This window comes from Pieris brassicae, chromosome 4 (assembly GCF_905147105.1).
Source record: "Pieris brassicae chromosome 4, ilPieBrab1.1, whole genome shotgun sequence".
Classification (NCBI taxonomy): Eukaryota; Metazoa; Arthropoda; class Insecta; order Lepidoptera; family Pieridae; genus Pieris; species Pieris brassicae.
The window spans coordinates 19,457,153-19,480,825 of record NC_059668.1 but is presented as its reverse complement, the minus strand read 5'-3'; the positions used below and the strand labels follow the sequence as shown (position 1 = coordinate 19,480,825).

Below are 23,673 nucleotides of genomic sequence, written 5' to 3'. Positions count from 1 at the left end.
ATAGAACCCGGACTAAATACTAGATGTCTTCGAATCACCTACATATTTGTGTTAAAACAGAATACAAAATTTCTAAAACAGACCAAAGAGATCAAACCTTTACTACTGATATGAAACACAAATTTCCGAAGACATCTATAAATACGAGTAGATGACAACTAAGTGACTAGTTTTATTTAGAAATATGCATCAATAATTTCCCAGTTTTTGTGGGGAATTTTACTTGTCCTATTTTTCTTCACTTATTATTTGTTTCCGTTCAAACCTTCCCTGAACTTTTACTAATATTTCTAGATCACAATTAGCCAAATCGGTCAAGCCATTCTCGAGTTTTAGACGAGCAATTCACTTATATATAGATAGGTTTAGATGTCACCCGCATATAAGCTTTACATATTAACTATTTTTGTCAAATAGTTCCAATACATCTATACGACAATAACAGTTACTCACGATTTTAAATATTCACATAGTTTTCTAACGATATATGTTCATGATTACAGTCAGGGCGCTGATGAATCCAAAATAAATTTAATAACCCTTAGGGCATATATGATACACAGTCGATTAGCGCTGAGTATGATAACCTACAATTTGTCATACGGTAGCATTGGGACGACTGCCTATCTCTACGTACCTTCTGTAAAAAATATAGCAAAAGATATTTTGTTTTATTTAATTACGCTTTAGATTGAATAATGAAATATTGAATCGCTTTAGATAGTTGCGCCTTCGTAGATAATTTGAAATAATATTTGTTTTCAAGTGTATCATTCAGTAATTTAAATAGATATATGAATGATAAATTTTATGCCCTTGCTAAACGAGTTGCAGACGGAAGCGTAGTGTTAAATTCGTTAACGATGCGCTCGTAAAAATATTTGAATATTAATATGATTATATAATAGCTTTATTTAATGTTATTAATGGTATATTTTAAGAACAGTTCAAGATCACGAGCGGCGTTAAACATCAAACTAATGAATTCGTGAGAATCTCGTAATGACTCACTTAAGCTGTCATAAGGCTAAGGAGAGATACAATTGCTAGTGATGTCGTCAGATAAAATATATGATTCAGGATTTAGTTCATTTATTATATTTTTAAGTCTTTAACCACTGATAAAGGAATCGTATTCTCAACTGTGAGGTCCTACATACGAACCGTCCGAACCTTGTCACAGAAAGTGTTTCAAAAATCTAGCGAGAAAATCGCCAAATGGACAAATCAACTTCCTAACCTCCTTAACCTCTTCTTGGCTATAGAAACTACTGCCACGTGTCATATAGGGTTGTAACGGCAATGGATCCGTAACTTATAAACTTTTCCATGTTTTATAAAGTCTTTATTTATAAAAAAACACACCGTCAAGTCTAAACACCTTGAACAGTTGACAAATTGTTATATATGTAATCAGCAGACGTCGAGGCAGGGTGCAAAATTCCATCCTTTCCATCTCAACGCTTGGCCTTTTATTGCACACAGCGCTTTGAGTGCACTTTCTGTGGCGCACCAGGTCTTTGTGGAAGCAGCTATCAGTAGCAGCATTTTGGACCCGATACGAGTTTGGGGCCTACAAAGTCGGCAACACATCGACGTTGCAGGTGACCATAGGTTATCACTATATTCGAAGTGACATGCCCATTTGTCTCTTGACCCATAAAAAAGTAATTTATTAGCTTAGGCTAATTATAACGATTTAATGATTATTCTAGGGCCGAATATCGTAAAGCTATACGACTAGGATTTTAGTACATAACTGGATCAAATCCAGGGCATACTAGTGAAGGAACAGGCCAAAAATGCCCATAAACGCCGAGCATGCATGGTGAATGTGGAAAGTGGATAAAGCGAGTGAGGTATGTCAGGATCGTAGAGAGTGGTGAAAACGTGGTCTCTCCCTGCAGCTTCGATTTTTTTTAATGAAACAATAAATAAACTAACTATTTTGTTAGATACATTTGTTAATATTGCACAACTACAATATAAATAATAGTTTACACATAAATAAGAAGATCTGCAATAAAGTACGTCAATATATCTTTATACAAGAATAATTTAATTAATAAAATCCACTACAGGTATTACAACACATAACATATTGTATGAACACAACAGTTTTGCTTATAAAAACTATTTGCGTAAAATTAGTGTAAGTGTGAATAGAAATAAATGGAGAATGGCTCTAATACGAATAAATTATCAATTACGCTTCAGCGCCTGTCTCAATTTTTATTCATTTAGGCTTGCCAACGCTCGGCACACTGATACAATGCTATATAACAAAATATATTTTTTAATATGACATACATTTGTGACAAACATAATAAACACGAAGATTTAATACAAAAATTAAACAAAACAATATCTATAAAGACTAGGTGTCTCTGTGGCTGACACAACAAGACATAGCGATTGGCTCCCTTAAGTCATAAACATATTAGGTTTGACACATTCTGGCTCCCCTTATATTATAATATGAAGACCATTATAAATAAAACAACTATATATGAAATCACTTTGATGATGATGATATTAATTTATCCCTAATGGGAAAGGCAAAGAACTTTAGTCCATACAGCCAGGGAAATCACTTTGAGTGGTTTGACCGGAAGCGGATTGAAGAAGCTTTCAGAATGAAGGCTACCTTTTAGGCATGCAGGTATAATAATAATAAAACGTGCCTACCATATAACAAGAGACACATTTTTATTCAATTATTAAACAATTGGCCCGAATCACATAGAAACCATTTTAGATTTTTGCCGGTAAAACTTATCGCACGTAGAAGACGCACCTACGATAAGTTTATCAAAAGCGGTCGAGTCGTTATGTAGTTATGACAATAATAACATTGAAATACAAACAAACAAATAAATCTCAGAAACGTAGCTTATTTCATTTTCACACATATATTACAGATGACATTCAATATACTCTTATAATTGGTCCAGCATCGTTGACCAGAGGTCAGATATTGTTGGCTCCAAGCTCGTGATCGTCGTATCGTCCCCACATGCGCTCGCGCATCCCCGCTACGTTCACTATAAAAGACATCGTCGAGACCTGCCGCGAGCTATTACAGAAGTGTACGTGTGTTTTTTCCCGCCGTTCAAAATATACAAGGTAAGTCTTAACTTTAAAGAATCTAAAGGGAATTTGTTCCAGGATTACGATCCAATAATACATTTCAGAAATTAAATAAATACAGTGGTTTTGAAGTCTAAAGTTTATTGAATACAGTATGTTTTTATCAAATTGTCTCTTGACTGAGAATTAATATTATAATAAATAATGCTTCTTTTCATAACTTACTATAACTAAATGAAACATTCTTCTTAAAATCAAGCTTTCTAAAGTCAACAACGAAATTTGTATGTATGTTAAACTGTGGTTTCAACACAAACTTGCTGAAATTTTAAAGCCCTTTAGCGACTTATTTTCACTTAAATCGGAATAATTTAACTTAGTTGTAACATTTAAATAAAATTTCATAATATTTTGAAGGTCCATACATACTTTCAAATAACAAATTATTTTAGAATTAACGTCAAAACCGGTTGCGAAATTATTCAAATAAAAGCTGACCTTGGCTTCCAAAATCCATATACCAATAAAATTAATAACTAATTAGTGACTTAAGCCGTATAACCTTAAACTTACGCTGGGGCATAAAAATTAAGTTGAAATAGACGTAATAATATTAATCTTAATAATAATTTAAATTATACTTTGCTTGGGCAATAGTTCAAGGGTAAGTTACAATAAACATTAACTATGTGAACGTTATAGTACAATTGGTGGATGTAATAACGCCACGTGAAATTTGTAAGATGTTCCTAACGACTTTATTCACACTTACAATTATGAAATTTATTTACTTGCAATTAATCATGTTTCTTTATATACTCTAGTCGCGTTATAATAATGTTTAATATTCAGTTATAAACTAAAATAACTGTATTCATATGGGTAAACATGTACACTTAACATGTCAACAGATATATATACACTTTTGTTGTTACCCTAATATCCGAACTTCCTTCAGTACCCTTGATTGGAACCCTTTCACGACTAAAGGCGTCCTCCAGTTTTTTTACAAATATCCATGCTTTCTGTCTTAGCTCTCTGAAGCGTTAGCAAGAAGCCAATGGGCTTCTTGCTAACGCTTCTTTTTCTTCTATCCACCTTTTTTTAGCCTAGTCGCGTAAAGCAAAAACGATATATAATTTATAATTCTTAGATTAATTTTATTTTAGTAAAAATTTTCTTGGAAGTTTACAAAGATCTACTATTTTGTCAGATACCGTACCTCAATTAAATTCTCTCGCGTTGATGTCTTTTATATGTCATGTCAGTATCGGCGTTTATTTCTTAAGTAACCTATTCTAAAGATCTTTACAACAAGTCAATCATGTGGATACTGTACTCATTAAATTATATAGTTTCACAGACGATATTTATCTATATTTGATAACTTAATTAATGATGTCTGTCTTGGGCCAAAAATATTTTATTCGATAATATTTGTGATTTCTATATATAATAAATTGTAATAAAAAAATACAAGTCTGCGAAAATATCGAGTGAAATCGCAAACATTATTAATTTTGGCATAAAGTGCTAATGATAAGTATGTTTTTTACATTTGCAAAACAGTGCTATTTGACATTTCGCATTTCTCTAATAAACTGCAACACCAGTAAACACTTTGGTACAAATTGCCCTAGTTACCAGCAACTAATACACCACTATCTCACGAGTTTAATATTAGCAGTTTGCAACTATTTATCTTCATTTCGTATTAATTGCGTTTAATTCAAAGAAACCTGGATACATATTTTTAAACTTCCAATATTTTTTCAGATATACAAAGAAACGTTTTGTTAGTTTGTAAAAATGAATTAGTATACGAAAATATAAAAAAAACATTAAGATTTAGAGTCAAGGCTAAGCACTAAGTGTGACCCCTAATCTAATATCAAAAACCTAGAGAAACATGTAGATTGTGACATACAAGTCTCTGTTCCCGCTTAGTATCGACTCTGAATCTAAACATAATTGTACATAACAACTTTAGTTAAGCTAGCATTTCAAATATACGTGTATAGCCATAAAAAAGTTTCTCTTGATTATGAGGACGTAAAAGCAAAATAATGACGGGTCATCTATGACCTGAATATAAATTCTTTTGTTCCATTGCTATGTTTGAGGCGACTGCGTTGCCAAAGAATTTGAATTAAAATGCAAAGTACGATACAATGATGATAAGTACCAATCAAGTTGTGTTCACTACAGTACAAACTTCATAATACTATTTATTATTTTAATGAAGTTAAATTATATTATTTATATTATAAATACATGATTATATATTGATAGTTGGCCTAATTAATAGGGATTTCGTAGGCCTTGCTACGCGAAGCAATAAATATTGTACTTATGTATTAGATTCTATAATAAATTCCGTACTAGTATGGCAAATATATACTATTTTAAGGTATTTAACTGGATTATATCTTTATAATTAAACTTTAAAATATTAAGTGTAATTAAGGCTTAAAACATAAAATTTCGTTTTTATAAAGTATTTAAACAATATATAATTCTTCTATTTGATAAAACAAAAAAATAGAACTAACTAACTGGAACCATGTTATTTATAAGCTGAATTACTTTCTTTTTTATAACTGTTCTACTTACCAGCTCAACGCCCTTGACTTACGAACTGGTAGTAATTTTAAATTTAGAATCAATTTACTATGAAGAATGATATTTTGAGTTTGAGTTATGTAGACAACAACTATGCTATGCTATTACAAACAAAATTATAGAACAATATAGATTACATAATATGTATCCATTTATGGCTAATTCGCAATATTATTCCACGGCCTAGACTGTTTTTATAAACAAAACAAGTGAACATCTGTTGAAATATGTTTTTGCCCCGTCGTATCGAAAGTAGGACGTCTCGAACAATGCGTGTCATACTGTCAGTGTGTAATAAGATCCTTCGTACGTTGATAATTACGGCATAGTGGAACTTCGATAAATCTCATTCGATTCGATGATTCGGGGTCAGGGTATATACGCGACTGACGTTTGATGCTAAAGATATATGTATATCTGTGGTTTTAATTCTATATCTGTTCTGATTATAGTTATTTTTTTAATATGAATGTACTCATAAAGTTCACATCACATATTTAAACAAACTTTTAGAATTTAATTATATAATAATTACAACATAGAAAAGAATTAAACATAGACTACGAAAATTGCACGTGTCAAAGCTCCTCTGTCTGAAGATACTTTTCAGAGGGTTTAGAATCATATTCATAAATGGTTTGATGGCAATCCTATTATTAAATTTAGAACGAAATGATGAAATTAGTGTTTTTGTTTGAAGTCACTTTTTAAATAGTTGAATATATAGATTCCATTGTATTCGCGTAGCAGTTCTACTGTACTGGAAGCGTTTGGCAAGGCTTAATGTTACTCACGATGGCACAGGATCGTGATCGAGTCTGACGGATGGCTGGCCTCGAGACATTGCAAAACCCCTTGGAAATGCATTGTGGCTAAGCATCGCTTTGCTATTGCATTACAAATACAATGTAGTGCGACGATTATGGGCCACTTAACATTATAGTTATGTCGCAAATCTTCGATATATGGCGTTATTAATATTTTAAAGACCTTAAACATTTCAGTCATACAGCATATAATATGAAGTAAATCTGTGGCACAATTAATTACACATACATAATAATAAATGATTTATTTCAGATTATATAAATATGTAGTTGTAGTTAGAGTTAGTAATCAATCGATCTTAGTTGCTATCTTAGTATTGGATAGAAGAACAAATTACAGTCAGAAATTTCATGTATTTTGGGTGCAGTAGAAAACTAACTCGAGTTAACAAGTTTTCGACTTGACAAGAACTTCGAGATACATATGATTTAACTGCTAAAATTTCGACATACATAGGTGCGTTTCTAAGTGTATTTTTCGATTTGTAGAGTCGAATTTGAATAACAATTCAGCTAAAGTTTTGTAGTACATACATCCGAAAACATAAAAAGTAAATAGGTCGGAATTAATCAAAAGTTTTCAAGTTGTTTATTATGTTTCCGATTTTCTGGAGTGTTTTAATCAATTTCTATAAAATCCAATATCTTTTAGTGGTATTCAAAAGAGGTTTATTTACGAATACATATTAAAAACCCTCTAAATAACTAGAGAATTAGCCGCTTGATACTACGTTTATACAATGTTACATAATGTAGTGTGATTTATAAAGCTTGCGATGATTCTAGAGAAAAACATGAAACATATTGCGTAAACATCTCTGCTGAAGCTTATATTATAAACTGGTTGCTCATCATGCATCTACATTGTGTTTAGAAATACAAACAAGACAAGATGAATTTAAATTGCAAACAATGTCAATTTATGCGTGCATTATTGCCATATGTGGACGAGGAAGCTCTAATTAAACGAGTCGAGAATGTTTATACAAAATTCATTGTATATTGCGACAACAACTTTGCCTGTTAAGCAGAGCTGAATCACATGACGTTTTAAACTTTGTAATTGAAATAAAACAAAAATTTATTACATTTTAGTTTTAAACCAGTCATGGACCGCGAGAGATCAGTATAGTGGTGATCTCCCGTAAATCAAAGAATATTACATCAACAGAGAACAATTAATTTGACAGTACTTTGGTGATATAGATTCCGAAATATGTCGTTACATAAACTGTTACTGGTTCTACTTATGCGTTAAGAAATCGAAGTAAATAACGATATCGACCGCGCACCTCTTATCTATGGTTTTTGTTGGTTGGTTGGTTGGAAAGGGCCTATTTTATTGATAATTGATTTAGAGACCAAATGCGTCGTGTCTTCAACTACTCGTCGCCCGTATATCGAGCCAATGCTTTGTTTTAGAAAAAAGAGCACTATACAAAAGTAAGCTTTCCATACAATGTTTTAAGTAGCGTAAAATACTCATATGTATTTTGTTATGTATATAAAAGTTGGTGCTCCTATTTTACGCAAAAGCTTAGCCTTTTAAGGCTAAGGCTTTTTTGTAAAGCTTTTTAAATTATATATAATCATTGAACGATTTTCGTAATTAACAAATGCAATTACCATCCATTGAATAGTTAAACGTGTCAAGGCTGTATATACTACAACTCCAGCGCAATCCGCATAACAACACCTGTTTCCGGGTGTGGAAACACGGCAATTGTGATCTTATGATGCTACCATGGAGATTATATTAGCATATGAATAGACACAGGTTTTTACTCATCGACGTTTATAGCGTAAGGTTACTGATGATCTTGATTATGGCATTCGGAGTAATGGTCGTGATAGAGCCATTTTAATTCAATAAAAACGTTCACTGTTTAGTCTATACCTCTGAATGTTGTATGTATGAACTTATGAACTAATAAGTTGACTTTGTATGAGAAGCTTTGAAGCGGTCAAGTTATTAATAAAGATAAAAAATAATGAAAATAAATCAAAGATAACCTTTTTTAGGTCTGAGATTTCTGTATGTGTTTCATGATCAAATGGGCAAGTAGGTGATCAGCCTTCTGTGCCTGACCGGCCGGTTTCCTCAAGATATTTTCCTTCACCGTTCGACCCTATATTAAATGCAATGAGACGCAGAAGACTGTTCCATTCATTATTTCAAACACAAAGTTGTTTTGTAGTAGAACACTAAACTCGAAACATTGTTTTGGGGGCGATTTATTCCTTGACATCCGGGTTGCGTGATAACCTAAGTTACAGAGACGATCATGAAAATCGAATAAGTTCCTATATGGTCTTGCTGAAGTCGGTTAACATATCAGCCTTTAAGTGAAAATTTTTAGTGACGTCACGCACATTGTGACATGCCTTAACTTTACGCTTGTTTATAAATTGGGTCGAATGTTTCGTTAGTGTTTGTCATGTCGCCGGAGGCTTCTCCGGACCGGCTTTTACGTAATATGATAAGCTTGGTACCACTACATCAATGTCCACTATATCTTGAGATAAGCTAAAGCATCGAAAGCCAAAAATATAATAGATTTCTTATTGATTAATTTAACAAAATAAGGTACCATTACGGATTAGTCCAATGCTGTAAATATTTACATATATATCACATACCAAACAATACACAGAAAAAACAACACAACATTAATGAGTAATAGATTAAAATATTTATAAAAAGACTAACTATTACTTACAGTATAGGAACTGACACGAAGCAGACCCTATGTTAAGACAATTAACAACGTCTGTTAATCTATGCAGTTCATTAATTATTTCTATACATCGTGTCATTGTTAGGTGTATCATTTATATCTTATAAAATCTACATGAATTCAATACATAGGAGACAAGTTCACATTCTTAGGAGAAACCACTTCCAAGTATTTGAAAAAGAGCGTACTTCGTCAAAAACCGGTCACGCACCCACTAACACTTGCCATAACTCATGGACACCCATGCTATGGCATCTTTAATTACTGTCCCGTAGGCTCATCTAAGTTTTATTTATTTTATTTCAGCTATTTATCTATAGTTATTTTATAAAAACTTATGATGTATTAATATTATTTGTATTTTAAAATAATAATTAATAGCCTTTAAGAGTTGATGCAATAATGATAAAAATATTGAATATTTAGAAAATCTGTTTTCAAATTATATTTAATAATATACCGACACCCGGTATATAAGTAGGTACACTGAAGTGTACATTATCTATGTTCAATTATCCAAAAAAAACACTAAGTGTTTTATTTTTTTGTTGTAACGAATAAGGAGGCTTTACAATCCGATTGCTTGTTTTTGTAATCTGTGGAATAATCTCAGGGTAAAATAATTCGGATCAGCTGGTATTAAAAAAAAACGCTTTTAAAGCGTGTGGAATTTCAGAAAGTAATTAAAGTATTATTAAAGAAGTATTATAATAATATAACGTGTATAAACACGTTCAAATACGAAACCTTATTACTACTTTTATTGATTTTGGTAATCATTTAATAATAATTAATATTCCGTCATAAATCAAACCCAGGTTTAAATATAAAATATAGTATCCCTAATCTGCAGCAGTATAATAGACGTAATAGTTATACTATGACCTAATGTTATGATAGCTAATCATTTTGTTAGATAGACGGCCTATTAAAAATCTATTAACCTAGTTGGCATTTAAACATCATCGCCATAATACCATGTACGAGATTGAAAAACGAATATAATTACGTAATACGTTCTTGGAACTTGTTTTACGAGTTTATTAGATGAAAAGTCAATGAATCCAAAAATGAAGCATTGAATGAAAAAAGAATGGAGCTCAGATTCAAAACGTCTATGAAAATAAATTTAGACAATGAACATAATTGAAATACCTCCTTCGTCGGTCGTTACAGCATTGAACTTGAACTTTTTTTATATCACAGGGGCCAAACTGGCAGCGGCCCATAGACATTGCCCAGAATACTCGCAAGTGTCGGCCTGAATTACCTAAATAATAGAAAAATATATAAAAGAAAACCGGTAATAGTGGTAGCTCATATGCTTAATGTTTATATTTTTAGTCGACTCGTATTATACAACCTTTACGTAATTGTATCTTTAAGTATACCATAGACTTAAAATATTATCTTCATCTATTGTTCATGTTTTTTATTTCGTGTTTGTTATCTATTTAAAATTACACAGATTTAAAAGATACACTTATATCTGATTAAAGACTGTTTATTATTAATATGTTTCGCATACGTTTACGTGGCGTATAGCTTCCAAGTGTGCAAAATTCTAAGCGAAAAGCAACTTAATTTTTTGAGTGTACTTAATGTTACCAATACAATTTTTAACAAATATCATTTCGAGTTAGTAGAAAGTTAGTTTTTTTTTTATAAAATAGGGGGCAAACGGGCTGGAGGCTCACCTGATGTTAAGTGATACCGCCGCCCATGGACACTCTCAATGCCAGAGGGCTCGCGAGTGCGTTGCCGGCCTTTTAAGAATTTGTACGCTCTTTTCTTGAAGGACCCTAAGTCGAATTGGTTCGGAAATACTTCAGTGGGCAGCTGGTTCCACATAGCGGTGGTGCGCGGCAAAAATTGCCTTGAGAAACGCTCAGTCGTGGAACGTCGGACGTCGAGGTGATACGGGTGGAATTTTGTATTTTGCCTCGACGTCCGATGCTGAAACTCAGCTGCAGGTATTAATCCGAACAACTCCTCGGAACACTCTCCATGGTAAATGCGGTAGAAGATGCAGAGTGACCCCACATCTCTACGCAACGCCAAAGGATCGAGCCGCTCGGAGAGGGATTGGTCATCGACGATTCGAACCGCTCTTCGTTGGATACGGTCAAGTGGAAGGAGCTGGTACTGGGGAGCCCCCGCCCAGAGGTGAGAACAGTATTCCATGTGGGGCCGTATTTGCGCTTTATAGAGTTGCAAGCGGTGGCCCGGAGTGAAGTACCGTCTCGCCTTGCTTAGCACACCAAGCTTTTTGGAGGCTAATTTAGCCTTTCCCTCCAAATGACCGCGAAACTGAACGTCGTTCGATATGTCAACGCCAAGTATTCCGATGCTGGCCTCTGCCCATCTATGAGTAAGGTATACTAGAAGGTCACCAGCCGAACGACCACGACGAAAGCCGTACTGATAATCGCTAATCAGCTGGTGGCCCTCTAGATAACTCAAGAGCTGGCCATTAATAATGGATTCCATTATTTTGGAGAACAAGGAGGTTATTGCGATTGGGCGATAGTTGGATGGATCAGAGCCATCGCCTTTTTTAGGGATCGGATGTATCGAAGCGGTCTTCCAGCACTTCGGGACAGTGCCGAGCGAGTACAGGTACCGGAAAAGGCGCGTCAGGACCGGAGCCAACTCAGGAGCACAAGTACGCAGCACAATTGGAGGGATACCATCCGGCCCGCTCGACTTATGAATGTCCAAGGAAGATAGTGCTCTGCGAACAGCACGTTGCCGGAATGTGATTTTCGGCATTGAATTATCACACCGCGAAATCGCCGGTGGTGATGTCCCCCGGTCATCCAAAGTCGAGTTGGACGCGAAGAGACAGCCCAAGAGGTCGGCCTTCTCCTTCGCAGTGTGGGCGAGCGAGTCATCCTCTCTGTGCAGCGGTGGTATCGATGGCTGACAAAAATTCCCTTGTACAGCTTTGGCGAGAGACCAGAAGGCTCGGGTCCCCGAAGGGAGTTGGGCCAATCTCTCGCCAAATCTGGCGATGTGCTCTGACTTTGCCTTAGCGATTTCCCGTTTGAAGGACCTGGAGGCTGAGTTATATGCTTTTTTATGTTCGCTGGTATTGGCAGTTAGGTAGTTGAAAAATATAATACATAAATCTTATTCATTTATTCAAGAAAGACACAATTGATACATCACAAATACAATATATATTATATATATAATGAAATACAAATCATAATTAGCGAAATTGCTTCACCGATTTATACACAAGCAATTTAAGTTCCTAGCGAAGCGTTTTGAGATATGTCTTCATTCTCTTTTCTTTTATATCTTACGTTAATAAATATTTTTTTTATAATACATAGTTTTTAAAGTGTTAATAAAACTGTCCGTATACAAAATGAAGACATTGAAGTATTACTGCGTGACCAAGTAAATATTCTACGTTGATTCGATCTTGACCTTTAACCGTTAATTTCTTTGGCAAATATTATTGTTATTCTAACTAATATCAATAATACCTTAGAAATGTTTATAATATATTTCAATATTATTTAATACTATTAGCTGTACCTTGAAATGTGTGCATAGAAATTAGGATATACAAACTAAAGAATGTCCCAATATTTATGAATAGTAATTTTTTATTGTTTTAAACTCCTCTTCACTTCACTGTATTGACCTTACAATTATTATTGATCAGCTATCAATGCTTATCAATAGAAAATAATTATAATAACCAATAAAATAGTGTATTATTTCTATGGGCACTTAACAGGTGAAATGTTCAAAAAACTATAGTTTTCACCTTTGTCCGATCTCAACATTTTCCGGGCAACGGCAATGTTAGACTTTTAGTCTCTAAGATCTCTGTCCAGAAGAAAGTCTCAACCTACTGGTAGCCTAAATGCTGGTATCGCACCCATGGGTTGTTGTAGCCTGCGACAAAACAATTATTGGTTAAGTTGTGCTTCCTTGACACCCGTTTTATACGAGTATAAAAAACCCCAAAAACTAGAGAGTCGTGAAATTTAGAGGATATTTCACAATTCTCTTGCACGCTTTAATAGTGTAATATTAAATTTAAGATTTAACCAACACATTGGCGTTTAATTAATTAATTTAACTTTGTTTTTGATTTTCAGATGCAGGCGTGGTTAGTTGTGGCGTGTGCCGCAGCGTTAGCGGCTTTGGCTGCAGCCCAGAAACCCGGTCGTTTTCTTTCACTGCCAAACCCTCAGAAGTGTGCCAATAGTAAGTAAAACCGATTACATTGTGAATTTTAAAATATATGACACAATTGTATATAAAAAAATCGATTCAACAGGGTTTGCCGTAAGTCCCGCTTGAGTGATATAAATATTTAAAATGATAACAAGGGCCAGATCTTGAGTCAGATTTTCGGAAATACGTTAATCGCAATAAGATCTAATATGGTAATCTAAAAACTTTACGGGGACGTCTTCTGTATGGTACTTTTGTGTGGGGCCCTTAGTAATTTTAATATATAGTGACCTTAGCGTATGCTATAAATAAAATACACTTCCGACAAAAGTACTATATAGAAATACCATTACAACATATCATATCAATCAGCTGTTAAATCTTAAATTGCATAACTGAACGAGAGTAAAGTTATGTCATACAGTAACCGGTTTTTAAATGTTAAGGTTGTTTATGGTGGTCTAATTTTGATAGACGATTCTTATTATCTAATTATTTATGGAATATTCTCGTCTTGTCTGTCACCTTCGTAGTGTTGCGTACGATATTATTAGAACGCATATTAATTAAATCATTGTTTTTGTTATGTGATCATTATGTACATAGTGTTGTATAATATAATAATTAGGATAACAGTGTACTGAAGTGCCTTTTTGTTAAGCTTCGTTATTCCATAAACTGACAATCGTAGTTATTTTCCGGAAAGACAAACAATTAGTGCAAACAGATATTCTTTTGTCATTTTATAAATATACTTAAAGGTCGCGTATTATTTTCTAATGTCTAATCCATTTAAACAAAATCAGCTATTTGTGTGCTTAAGTAAGAATATTTACGCTTTATTATTATAGATACAAAAGTTAACAATAAATACCTTATTGCACATGCATTGTATAATATTCAAAAATACAAACTAGTTTCACATTTCTTTATAATGATTTTCTTGGTTTTTACTTAGAAGTGATTAAATTCGTAGCTTTCGTGTATCTAGTTATCACCGCCGTCTTAACAATTTTGAGTTCCAACACCGGTAAAAGAATTTTTGTTTCGGCTTGTTAGAAACTGATAATCATTAACTAGATTATCACTGACACAGATGCAGAAATATTTGTGCCCCATGCATACATAATTACGAAAAACAAGGCAAAGTTATTTATCTTATAAAACAAACTTCTAGAATAGGAAATGAGGTACAATGAACTTAGCAAGTAGAAAGTACTAACAATATTTACTAGGAACGTAGAAATTTACGTTTTGTCATAAACCATAACAAATTACTATTGTGTACACGTAAGGAACACAGCTTTCTACAATCAATTAATATTAAACAATATGTTAATTTTATTATATGTTATTACGACGTATCTGATATGAAATTAAAACAAAGACTATAAAAAAATATGTATAGATATTTTTCTTATTTACTTGATCAATATTTTAAGGATTATTCTTTACTTTGAGGATTTGTACCCTGTATAGTAACTTTATTAAACTAATTATTTTATAAGCGAAACGTTTAAACAGCCACTACAAAATCCAGTAGAATGTTCTTTGAACTTACTTGTAATAGGAGTATACGAGTGTAATGCGAGTTCCATGTAAGTACAATATAAGTTTGTTTAAAAAGGTGTAATACCATATTTAATGTTTTCGTTTCGATACAATTATGAAGTGAAATGTTAAACTTACCCGTAAGCAATTATTTTAAACGAAAGTAAATATTACCTTAGAAATAAAAAAAGTATTGCCCTTTAGCCTCGTTTACGGTTTTGGTTTCATTTATTTTTGCTCTATGGTTTTGATTTCCTAACTGGCCAGTAACATGTGAAATTCCAATATACTCTGTGATATTTATTACAATGTGAAACACTCCGACCTTCGATTTAATTATTGTAAATATCGATGGTATATTTCGTAAAGGTTGTAAATCATCAATACAATACGAATTTCAAAATAACTGAGAGGCATCTATCATTACGTGCGCCTATTGATATTTTAATGATGTAAATAACAAACACGAACTATTGCTTACTGGCATTGCTAATAAAATTAAATGTTATGGCGTATTTCAGAAATATCAAGTCGAATTTTTGTACTTGAAACAGATATGGTCAAAAAGTCCGTAGAAAACTTCATCATAATTCATTGGATTATGTTAACTTTAAATGTAGAAACACCACTAAATTCGCAAGATAATTCAATACAAACATGTTTCGAAATAAAAATGTGGCCAGTGTCCAAACTAGGTTTACCCTAAACGAAACAATGCTGACAGAATCATGAGATTGTACACTATTGTGTTCCACACAATCACGGTTCACACATCTGTCTGTCACTGCGCAAGGTCTAACAATCGTCGCTTACAATGAAAATAGCACCTCATTATCGATATTTTTGCAATCCCAATAAATAAATTATTTGATATATCTTTTTTACTAGCTATATCAGTGGTCATAAAGAATTGTAATTTTTTGGTAAGTTAACCTCCTTCATTGCTATTCAATCTGCTGGCTGGATAGACACAAGAAAAAAAAGTGTAGGTACTGTAATTATAAAGACCCGGTATAGAGAAACAGTCGTCGTACTCTTGTGCCTGTGAATATAAAATTAAAGAACCAAGTCATTATTTGTGCGAATTTATTAAGACTGCGTTTATATGAGAGAGTTTTAATTTTTATATGTAAAATTTGTCATTTATAATTGTGACTGCGTGATACTGCGTCGTAATATCAAGTTGTGTATATCATCTTGTAAGTAAAATCAAATAGAATACAATATTTAACATTTCACATTTGGATATTTGAATAAAATTTAACGCCATCTCAGTTTGATTGTTAAAAGAACATCCGGCAGAAAATCCTTGGCCCAGTTGGTTGTTGCCACCGCGTGACAGAGACTCCTACCTCGATCAAAGATGGCACACACGATAAATGACAAGAATTAATAATTAAGCTTATCTATAGAAGCATAACGAGGAAAAATTATAAAAAAGAAGGCTTTGAAATATTTATTAATTATTAAGCACAGATTAGGTCTTCACTCCGTTAAACTAGTAACTACACTAGCAAGGCTATTTTTTTATTAGGTGTCTAGGACAGATAGTATTTGGAGGTCACTTTAGCTTTGCTTTAATTTAGACATATGATAAAAATTGACATATAATTTATATTTCGAACAATTTTATCGAAACAAATGTATACATTGAATACTCGCAATTATTAATTAGTAATTCTAAATCATTGTATATGTCATAAAATAAAATAGATGCTATAATTGCAATGAAATGATTTCCGATATGCGGTAGGTATCATCCAAATTCAGCAACTGGTTTTATTATTATTATTAGTATATATAATATAAGGCAATGAAAGTCCAATACTTAAAACGCGATGTCCAGACAGTATTGCGAAATACGGAAAGGTCGGCTTATGTAAAAGTTCCTCTTTTAGCAAATATTAATCTTCAATGTCATGACCATGATTGCCTCGGTCAATGGGTACATGACCCGTCAACGCAACAGTATCTTTACAATTAGTAATTCTACTTGAGGTCAAATTACGCAACATCAATGCATTTAAAAGTGCGAACGATAACATCTTATGAATCTGTAATGTCCATTACAACATTGTTTTACAATTATTATAATTAGTAACCTACTGAAGTACACGACTCACTCTTACTCAAAAGGTCAAGATTGCTTTTCGTTTCACGCGTTTCTTGAAAACAATAGGTTTTAATGTTACCACATCTAATGAACTATGGTTTGCCGATTTACATACTAAGCAACTAACCATTTATATACCTGTGGTGTTTAGTTGCTAACACTTTACTTGCTTTTTAGTAATACAAATTTGAAAATACATATACTATCGCCTTTTACGGTTATCAACTGTTACGGTACTATAAGTGGAATTACTAAAAGGTCTTTGTAATGTATTCGCTAATTAATAAAAACATATTTAAAATCCCAAGCTTCATCAAGTAGTCGACGTAACTGTATGTTGTCCGTAATCGCAACTTATATCGTAATAAAATGTGGATATTCCTTTAATAATAATAAAACAGAAATTTGGTTGTGACAAAATTGATCTAGCGCTTTGTCACGTTGCGCTAATTGTCCCGTAACACTCATTGTCCCGTTTCGCTCATTGTACGCTTGCACCGCAACTGTCTCTCTTCCACTCGAATGCTTAAGTATGCATTCATTTCCAGACCACCATTTTTTGAAAGTATAATGTCTTATATCTAAATCAAATAAGTCGAGTAAGATGTCGAGTATGCGAGAATGTATGAGTATAATATACTCTGTATTTAAGAGTGTGGCTGAGAGTATTTTTGTTCTTAAATATATTTCTAAACTTATCTTCTAAACACTTCTAATTTTAGCCTTGACGAAAATCAAGAAATAGTGTTAATAATCATTCACACTCATAAGAATAATTTAATCTCATTATGCAAAAAGTTGATATCAAAACCTGTTCTACAATTCGTTTTAACTTTTCCTATTTTAAACAGAAACAATTGAACGATTGTCTTGTTAAAATAGTTTTAGAATTTATATTTCGTGTTTTGTCGGAATTACACAACTTAAATAAAAAAAGCTCCACTGCTCTTTTTATTAAAACCTATAAATTATAATTATCAGCTACAAAAACGATTTATGTAACTTTTGAAACACTATTAAACGCTCGCGTAGAATATTTGTATAAAAATTCAGTTTCGCGTGAAACTTTGTGACTCAGGAAAATTTTCATTAATACTGTACGCGGAACGAAAATAATAAACGAAAGAAGATACGATGTAACTTTTTTTATTGTGATGAAACGGAAAGACACTGTGTTGGGTAACTATGACCAGAGATAGGACTATGCTGTTGAACAAACACAATCAAACACGAAAGGCGTGATCGTTTCCTCTTCCGTTTTACATTCACACTCCTACGTAGTTATTCATAAGCACTATTAAGCCTCGAATTAAAGAATGATTTGACACAAATATACTCATAAGTATATTCGTAATACGCGTGTTAATCGAATAATACCTTTTGACTTATATTACGTTCAAGAATAAGTGATAATGCTAATCAAACTTGAGCTATGAACAGTGTATAGAGGTAGCAGGTTCGACTCCGGGCTATGCACTGAAACCTTTATGTCTATGTGCACGTTTAACATGCCTTAGACCCAAACAGTCAGGTTATGACAGGCACAGGTGGTTAATCGCCCATTGGTATGTATGAAGCTACAGGTTATATACGTTGTAAAAACTGCCGATATATTAATAACGTATTGTATTATGGTAATTCAACATTCTCTTCTTCCCCAGGGCCGAAGGAGTTCAACTACCGCGGCCACAATTACTTCTACAGTGGTCATGTGCCCGAGCTCGCAAACAGGAAAGTCGACTGGCTAGATGGCAGAAACATATGCCGCGAATATTGTATGGATCTCGTCTCCATGGAAACCCAGGAGGAAAACAATCTAATCTTCAAACTTATCCAACAAAGTAAGCCTGATAAAATTTAATTGGCAAAACGTATGACATATATTATAACATTTTCTTACCCTTTATAGTTTTAGAGTCCTGTCAAAAACCTCATATTCAAGCGTGAGACTCAAATTTAGTCTCGTAAAAAAATTCCATGTAGTTGACGTTTTTAAAAGAATAAGAAGGTAACAAATGCGTTTTTAATTAGGATTTATTTGTACCGCCTAAATTAGTTATCTATATTTTTAAAGTAAGTTGAAAACGAACTATGGTAGATCTACGTATAGAAAAAACTGATATTTGTTTTTTTTTTAATTGCGCCTTCAAATCTTTTCGACATAACCACAAAAACATTATTGACAGTTAACATTCCAAATTGCAATATTTGGCTGTTTGCCTAACACGTTCAAGGAATGTCGATTTCAAAACCATCTCCAAAGCAAGAGTTATTCTAAATACAGTGAGTAAATAGAGGTACGCATTACGTGTGCATACATAATTAGTAGATTAATCAAACGTTCAAATTTTTTTTCATAATTCAATCCTTGAACTCATTAAATTAAAATAAAATACAAAAAATGTTTCTATTATAATCGATTTTACTTGATCACTCCTTCTATTAGAATTTCTTACATTTACAACCCTAAAATAATTTAAATTATATATTTAATTGTATTTAACTAAGAAAATATTTGAAAGTCACGCTCAATAATATGTTACGCGATTATAAAAATGTAACCGCGTTGGTACTCTGTCTATAGCGCGGTAACAATGTCCGCGACAACACTACAAATATTACAAAAATGTATCGAAAATTCATAGGAAAGCATTGCATCGATGGATACCCATTATTGGATGTTACCGCTGGTAGCGTTGTAACAATAGCGTCAAAATTATTATTTTTTTAAGTATCTATGGTTACTATTGTAGTACCTACAATTGTGAAATATCCGAACAAATCTATTCTGAAAGCCCTCGTTTTGATTTTTCTGGTATAATTTAAATTACAGATGATGTTCCGTACATCTGGACGTCTGGCCGCCTGTGTGACTTCAAGGGTTGTGAATCTCGTCGCGACCTGGAACCTAAGAACATCTTAGGTTGGTTCTGGTCCGCCAACAGGGAGAGGATTTCACCCACCAACCAGGTAAGCTGCATTCTAGAATGACCTGTCATTGTAAAATAAAAATGGATGGTGAAGAATTTTAATAACACGGGATGAGCTATCAACTCAAATTAAGTCACTCTATCAATATTGCATGTCAAACTATTCTTAGAAAAATCTAGTCACCTAAAGAAACTACTACATAATGATCTTGTATATTATTTTATTTAAGCTTATAAAATTGAGAGGCGTTTCTTACAAAATAACATCAAAACTGCAATGTTTAAATCTTTATATGAAGTGATTGTTAATAAAATTGTTCCACAGATTGCAAACGGCTGGGGCTACAACCCATGGTCGCAGACTGGTCACAAGAAGCAACGTCAACCTGACAACGCTGAGTTCGATATCAACGGAACCACAGAGTCTTGCTTAAGTATTCTCAACAACGTATACAACGACGGTATTGCCTGGCACGACGTCGCCTGCTACCACGAGAAACCTGTCGTTTGCGAAGATTCTGAGGAACTACTCAACTACGTAGCCAGCACAAACAAGGGCCTCCGCCTATAATTTCATAGTAAATTCGCATATCTTTTCCCCATTATGTCCATATTTATTCGCACCGCCATGTTCTACACTGCCTGACGTACAATTGTACAGAGTAGATTAAGAAATTAAATTTAAATTTATGATAAGTTTACATAAGGGAATTTTTATTTGTATATAAAATAAAATTTAATAAATGTTACTGGTTTTATTTATTATCGATTATTTTGGCTTTCCACCTTAGTTGCATTATATATTTCTAAAGGTAAAACAATCGTATAACTTACATGACTGTATGCAAAACGCTGTGTTTGTGCTGCAAAAAAATAATATTTGATATATGCATAATATATTCACTCAAGATAGCAGAGAAAACTTATTTGTCGTTAAGGATACGTATTCGATAAGAATAAAACAACAAAAAAAACAGTGGCATTTCCTGTATCTGTTTCTTAATCATTTTTTTAAATCGGAAAGAATATATTTGAATACCAAGGTAATACTGAAAATGTTAGAAAATGAAAAACGGCTTAATAAGTTGCCAATATTTAATTGCTTTTATTGTTTTAATTTTTTATCGAAGTGATCTCCGTTCCTCTCTTCAATTCATCGCATTCTTCCTTAGGGATCTTTTCTATGGCATTTTCGTACGCTTTCGCCGCATCTTCAGGGCTCGTAGAGCGAATACCTCGAATTTTATCTTTACTTCTTGGGAATAAATGAAAGTCTCAGGGCGCCAGGTCAGGACTGCATGGCGGATGACTCATTATCTCGATACCTGCCATAGTCAAATATTCAACAGTCCGTTTTGCGGAGTGTGCTGAAGCATTGTCGTGGTGAAGGATCCTGTTTCGAGGGCGCTGCTGCTGAAAATTTTCCAAGACAAACAGGCAAACAGCGATTGATATACCAGCCTGCAGTAACCGTCCTTCTATCTTCTAGCACAAGTGTCGCGAAATGACCTTTCCCACCAAAGAATGAGGCAATCATCTTTTTTCCTTGACATCCAATGATCTGACTGTCTCTTAGCTTTTATCACCTGTGACGATGTCAAATACAGCATTTGAGTCACTGCCGTTGAACTTATCTAACATTTGGCGAAATCAGTCCATGCGAAGGTGTTTCTGGTCGTCGGTTAAAGTATGGGGAATCCATCTGATACATACAGCTTCCTGACTAAATGTTCGTGTAATATTTTTTGAACTTGACTCATCCTAATGCCTAGGTTTGGCCGTATCTGCTGATAGATCACTCTCTTATCTTCCTCTATCATGCGTCGCACAGCACTGATGTTATCTGATCATCATTGAGATTGCTACGTCCACGCTTAAACTCGTTAAACCAATTGTTAATAGTGGCACGAGATGGGGTTTCATGACGAAATGTTAATCGCAGCCGATAATACCTTTGTTGTTAAGTAAGTAATTTTTTTTTTAGTAGTTTTAGATTTGCCGCCAATTCACAAAAACAAATGGCAAATGAATGCAAAATACTACATTAGGTTACCAAAGAGTTCTGTAATTGAAATTCAAAAAAGTTTTCATTAGCAATGTTTCTAACTGGCTATTTCTAAACATTTTCAGTGTTATTTATGGTCATAAGTTTGTCCATTTCCTCACAATGTTTTCCTTCGCCGTAAGAGCGAGTGAACGCGCACATATTAAGAAAACCCACTCGTGCACAATCCATGATTCATACACACGAAAGGTTGAGGGAAGCACGCTCAATCCAACATTGACCAACTCAAAACGAAGTATTTTTTAAATTATTATGGCTCAAGTCTGTGTACGAGTTCTAAATATAATTACTATTCCTATAAGGGGATTAGAAAGACGTGTTATATTTAGGTGTTCTTATTGCATAGAAAGTAAATGCCACGCTGACAGGCTCAATCCTGGTAGAAGTGGAGTAATTGTCTAAGTACTTATTATATTTTTCTAGTTATAAACTGTAATCAAACCTGACCACACATATCATTTATTGATATAGGTTTACTTATCGTACACTTGAATGTTAAAAAACTAAATGACTAAATTTACAGATACACGAATGAAAACTTATGAAATTAAATTAATAAAATTCCCCATCAATATTTTAGTTATCGGGAATAAACGAAGTAGGCGAGAATGACAAAGTTGTTACCTAAAATATGTTTGTAATGACAAAGAAGATTTAAATTAAACAACGTACTTAGAAATGCACATTTATTTTATTTAACTAACATATTATACCATATGAAAAATAATTGGAAAAGGATTTTGTTAGTTAAATAGTGGCGCCATCTTTGAAATAAGTAAAATAATATTTATGTCGGCCCCTTACATTTTAACAAAATGATTCTTATTGTATTTTATGGAGAGGAAAACAGATGGCGCTATTTAAAGAAAGGAAAAAATATTATTAAAATGTTGAAATACAACTTACTAGTAAAGTACATAATATAGTCAAAGGACTATTTTTAACAAATCCGAATAGGTTTTCGACTAGCAGTCACCAAAATTGCTAACTAGAGTCCAAGATTTGGTCATTCACAAGAATTGTTACATTCCTGCCCGGTAAATTTTTCTGGTCTAAATATATTAAATATATTGGTTATATCTTTGCGCCTTAATTAACGATAATCAGTACATACGTTCGTTAATCACTTGTACAATCGTAAACAGTGTATTACTCCTTAAAATAAAATAATAGCAATGAAGTCTTAAACAACAACATCGCTAATAAGCAGTTAATTTAAAATCAATTCATATGCCTATCAGTATTCTTATAGTTTTTATATGTCTATCAGATTTATCCACGTGGGACATAGGGCACGTATCGGCGTTTTATTGATAATTTAAAACATTAATAGACGATCAACTTTAATGTCCATCAACCCTTGACAACTTTCGCCTGGAATCGAACCAACGTTTTGTACTACTAAGGCGCTATAATAAATACTTGCCTTCATCAACGTAAACATCCCAATAGTCTATTATTGTATGTCCAAATGTGACTAAATGCGTCTTTAAACTTGTCGGAATAGAGCAAAGCACTCATATACAACCACCATACC

The 23,673-nt window shown here is 33.3% G+C and overlaps 1 protein-coding gene across 1 annotated transcript; it reads left to right on the top strand.

Moving 5' to 3' along the window:
* The first annotated feature begins 2,967 nt into the window (after positions 1 to 2,967).
* LOC123708651 lies at positions 2,968 to 20,820 on the top strand. Its single transcript, XM_045659466.1, has 5 exons — positions 2,968 to 3,126; positions 13,399 to 13,507; positions 18,803 to 18,982; positions 19,975 to 20,111; positions 20,397 to 20,820. The coding sequence occupies exons 2-5, from the start codon at positions 13,399 to 13,401 to the stop codon at positions 20,640 to 20,642; spliced, it is 672 nt and encodes a 223-aa protein (XP_045515422.1). The 5' UTR covers positions 2,968 to 3,126; the 3' UTR covers positions 20,643 to 20,820.
* Positions 20,821 to 23,673: the final 2,853 nt, after the last annotated feature.

Bases quoted from the DNA above. Each gene is read 5' to 3' on its own strand.
- LOC123708651 (XM_045659466.1), top strand. From the start codon at position 13,399: ATGCAGGCGTGGTTAGTTGTGGCGTGTGCCGCAGCGTTAGCGGCTTTG. The intron at 13,508-18,802 runs GTAAGTAAAACC...CTTCTTCCCCAG, and splicing joins CCCTCAGAAGTGTGCCAATA to GGCCGAAGGAGTTCAACTAC. The intron at 18,983-19,974 runs GTAAGCCTGATA...TTTAAATTACAG, and splicing joins CTTCAAACTTATCCAACAAA to ATGATGTTCCGTACATCTGG.